General features: G+C 37.4%; 1 protein-coding gene across 3 annotated transcripts in view; it reads right to left on the reverse strand.

The window, feature by feature from the left end:
• A1cf (APOBEC1 complementation factor) overlaps positions 1–4,678 on the reverse strand; it is a 73,602-nt gene that overhangs the window by 44,269 nt on the left and 24,655 nt on the right. For 2 of the 3 annotated variants that reach the window (XM_028763966.1, XM_028763965.1), the window contains exon 2: positions 3,887–4,030. The exons of the other annotated variant lie outside the window; for it this stretch is intronic. In XM_028763966.1, the coding sequence (XP_028619799.1) occupies positions 3,887–3,985 (99 nt within the window). In that variant the 5' untranslated portion in view covers positions 3,986–4,030. The remainder of the gene's footprint in view (positions 1–3,886; positions 4,031–4,678) is intronic. 3 annotated transcript variants of the gene reach the window in all.

Below are 4,678 nucleotides of genomic sequence, written 5' to 3' on the forward strand. Positions count from 1 at the left end.
TTCTCTTCTCTTCTCTTCTCTTCTCTTCTCTTCTCTTCTCTTCTCTTCTCTTCTCTTCTCTTCTCTTCTTTTCTTTTCCTTTTTAAATTCACTATTGTCTTTGGAAACATAATGCTGTTTATATCCAGCATTGAGGTTAGATACAGGTGCTAGGTATACTTGGAGGATGGAGCATTGTCTTTCCGTGTGTGGTGTGTAATTCTAGGGCAGTTGTCTAACTTCAAAGAGGAGGATTTGGACCCTGTCAATATGAAACAAGCATTAAACACAAAGACTTGCCCAATAGCTCTAGGTAGGTACCCACCACACAGACAAGAGAGTGAATTTTCCTCTGTGAAAATTGCCCAGGTTTCCTAACTGAGCAATTATGGTAATATTTTATACTTTATGATACGTTCCCTTCAAATAACTCTGTCACTGCAGAAAGACTGGAAAACAAAGATAAAGATCAGGCATGAAAACATGTACATAATTAGAGAGACTATTTTAATTTCTAGTTTTAAAATAATGCATATGTAGTTTCTTAACAGGTTATTTCAAGCATTCAGGTTTTAAAACCGACTGTTGAGGTGTAGACACTTTTCCATGTCATATGACTTTTCCCCTTGACACTCAAAACAATATTTGCTGGCTTTAGAAATCTAGGAAATATAAGGAGGAGTGGAAAAGTAGAAAAGAAAACCCCCAGATAGCTTCTCTGCCCAGAGGCAAAGGCTGTTTACATTTTAAAAGTGTTCCACAATTTCCCAATATTTCTGTATCACATGGTGTGCCATGGACCTTAAAGTTTAACTTGCTAGCTTTATATAATTTTTAGAAGTACTATTTATTTAAATCTTTTGTTTTTAAGGGGGTTGCATTGAATCTCTTTTACTAAAGAACTTTGGTAAAATACAGAAGGATATCCAGTTATATAAAAAAGATGTTACAACTTATTCTTTTAATTCCCATAAGCACACATTGTTGCAGCAGTTGCCACAGTAAAGGCTTGCTTATGTTATTAAGTAACTTGTAAAATTCTATTTTTGACAGCTATGTTTGCCCTGCTGGTGATAAGAGAGCACAGATCTTTCACCTCTGTGGTTTGAATTTTGATACCGCTGGAAAGACACAGAAAAACAAATCCTTCAAATCAGAAGTTAACATCTTCATTTTTGTTCAGAGACCTTTTTAAAACCAATACTCTCTTCTATTTTATATTAGTTGCTCCTTTTTTCCCAGCAAAGGAACTGTGAATATGAGGAAGAGTAAGGAGACGTCCCCGAGTCATAGAGCTGGAGGCTTTGTGAACTCTTCCACCTAAACAGTCCAGTTGACTGTCCACTAGTAAACTGAGATGATACAGATCACAAATCAAAGCTAACAGTGTGGGGACGGACCTTACTGACCTTAGGGGAAATTAAGGTCCCCAGATATTAGGAAACTTGTTTAAGATCTTACGTGTAATAAGGAGCAGGCAAAACTACAGACCTTCTGATTCTGTCACGTTCCAATGCAGGGCACATTTGCCAGTGCAAAACCATTTAATTATGTATGTATTTTTAAAGCATAATATGGTATATATATACAAAATATACATAGTATATATATACATACATATGTGTGTGTGTGTGTGTGTGTATGCATACAATCACTTTAACTAGAACACTTAGGTCTAAGCACCTAGTTTTTTGAATGCCGTGCTTCCATATTATTAGAGAACTTCAGATCCAATAGTCATTCTGCTAGTGAATATTACTTTAGTAGCACTGCAATGTTTGTCCAACAGGTAGTTTTTGAATGTCTCGATACTCCCCTAAAATGACCCATAGCTTATCTTCCATCCTCTCACGAAGTGGCTAGTGTCTAAATGAGCTCAACGGAAAGAAGCCAGGTCAAGCCTGTGGCCAGGTGAGGGTCCCCCAGCAGTGACATCAGGATGTCTGTGATCACACAGAGGCTTGCAGCAGCTTCCGTTTCTCAGTCCCCTGTGCCACAGTTAGTCAAGCATAACCTCTCCCCTGCTCTCTTTTGCTGTGTTCATCCTGTTGCTTCAAGGCCAAATGCAAACTTGCAGTTAACAGAGCAAAGAATAAGCCGGGAAACACAAAAGAAATTCTCTTCCACCCTGAAGTATACAGGAAAGAGCCTGAAAGTTGAACCTACATAATTCTATTTCACAGAATTCTTAGCATTTTCACAAAAAAGCTTTTTTTCACTTGAATGTTCCTAAAATATGGAGCTTACTCTACCCTCAATTCTATCATGCATGTCGTCTGCCCACACAGAGAGTAAAGTTAAACTGGCACTCTATGCTGTAGGAGTTTCCCCTTGAGTTTTGCTTGTTGAAGGCAATGAAATTTAGTTTTTTAAAGTCATTCCTTACTTTCTTCTACCTAGGTTTGTGACAGCAAGGTGCTCATTGCTGTTCTAGACAGATTTTTACCCACTTCTATCATAGGTACACTCCCCTTATATGCCTAAAATTGATAGTTAGGTTTTAAAAGGGTTAAAATATCTTTTTCACTGTCGCTTCCCCTGAACAAATGTTTCAGGACTGAGGAAAGCCAAAACTAAAATGAACTGATAAAGTGACTTTCTTTTCTACATTATTTACAGAAAAATTTGACTATAATGTTTACAAAATTAAAGGAAAGAAAAAACCATCTCTTTAAAGAAAGAAAGACCACCTTTACAGCCAACTGTGCCTGCTGACATGTGAAAAAGAAATTACGTTAAATGTATTTCTTTTGTAGACTGAGTTCTTTACAATTTTCTGTGATTATTTTAGTGTGGTGAAAAGATACATAAATATTAAATTATTCATTAATTTTAGAGTTTTAAAACATTTACAGTTCACGAATTCTAAAATAACTCAGCTTTTAGTGAAGCAAATATCTCAGTGTCTCCCTTGACTTAATGAAACTTTAGAAAGTCACCACAGAATAAAAAAATGCCTGAAAAATTTCAAAAAAGCCTGATTAGCACTTCTTATTGGGATTAAAAACATAAATACTTGAGGCACTGTATTATGTATAATAATGCATTTATGATTTATAGCATTAGCATAAGTAAATCTAGGGCATTTCCAATAATCCATCTCTAGGAGAGCTAATAAAACCAGGATGTGGCACGGTCTGTCATTATTCGCATGTAACATTTGTATTCTGAATGGTAGGGAGATTTGAGTTTATTGGAAAAGCATGTAGGTAAAAACCAATGGTTATTGGATCCAAACACATTGTCTTACTACAAAAGGGGGTGTCACATATCCTAATGGGATAGTTTTGATGATTCTAATACTAGCCTGCCCCCTAATGCAGCATAAATTCCCTAAAAGGCATTATCTCAATGGCAATAGTCATATGCAAATAATTCCTAATAACTAGGTCTTTTTTGTGGCCCTTGTAGTTTTGCTTTTCAATGGTCCAACATGGACCGAAGTTACTGTTAAATACCCTGGACTAGGCTTTAAAAAAGGGGGGAGGGGTTACTTTCTTGGAAACCACATCTTGAAGTCTTTATCTGCAGGGGCCTTTCTTGAAACCAAGGTGATTAATCCTAAAGTTTGTTCTCCACTGATTCCTAAAGTATTAGCTAAGGTCACTTTCATTAAGAACTGGGGATCCTAACTGTCTTTTTGTCTTCCAACATGTTCTTTTGAAACTGACTGTAATTAGGGATTATATTTTCAAGCAGCAAATTAAGGTCTAGTGGATAATCCAGGTAGAAAGAATCTAGGTTACCTTTAGAGCTGGATGAAGTATGCTATTTCCTTTTTCCTATGAAAGACATTTATACCAGGAGTTATACCAGGGATGCTGGATTTCTGCATCAAGGGATATTAGTGTTTCTAGGACTCTGGATTTAGTGTTGAGTCTCAGCAGACGTCACAAGAAGTTCCTACCTGGACCAAGCTATATCCTGTGCGCTGGACCAGTGCGCGGAGCGCCGCTTCCTTCTGGGTGCCGCTCAATCCATCCCCGGATTTGTGATTTGATTCCATTGAGAGTGATTATCAGCAAAAAATCAGGTTAATTAGGGTTGCTCACTGAAACCAAATTTAAGATAAATTAAATAAATTACTATAGCCAAATCTACATTGCCCTTCTTGTGAAGGGCATCTTTAGGATAGGCCTATAAAGGAATCATCAAGGTTATAGCTGCTAACTGCCACATTCAAACAAGGCCAGCCAACAGTTTTTTTTTTTAAATCATGCTTTTATAATTATATGTAACTTTAAAATATTCATCCTTTTAAATGAAAACTGGATTGTATCCATTCTCTAATTAGAACACAGTCCACTCATTCTCAGTTCAATTGCCTTAAGATGTCACTAAATATACAAACAAATTAGTTCATGCCAATTGGAAAGATGTGAAGGGAGACGCTTAGCAGGTAACAGTGCCTGGCGCTCAAGCCTGAAGACCTGAGTTTGAATTTCCAGCACCATCTACAAAGCTTGTAACCCTAGCACCGTGGTGGCCTCCCTGGAGCTTCTTGCCACCAATCTGGCTCTGGGTTCAGCAGAAGACCTTGTTTCAAAGAAATGAGGCAGAGAGTGATAGAGCAGGGTGCCTGATGTCTTCCTCAGGCCTCCAGGTGTACACTACACTTCCACATCATATACCTGTGCACGTAACACACATACACATACATACATACATACATACATACATACATACACACACAGATACA

The sequence above is a fragment of the Grammomys surdaster genome, unplaced genomic scaffold, assembly GCF_004785775.1.
Source record: "Grammomys surdaster isolate TR1022 unplaced genomic scaffold, NIH_TR_1.0 141, whole genome shotgun sequence".
In the NCBI taxonomy this organism is placed as follows: domain Eukaryota; kingdom Metazoa; phylum Chordata; class Mammalia; order Rodentia; family Muridae; genus Grammomys; species Grammomys surdaster.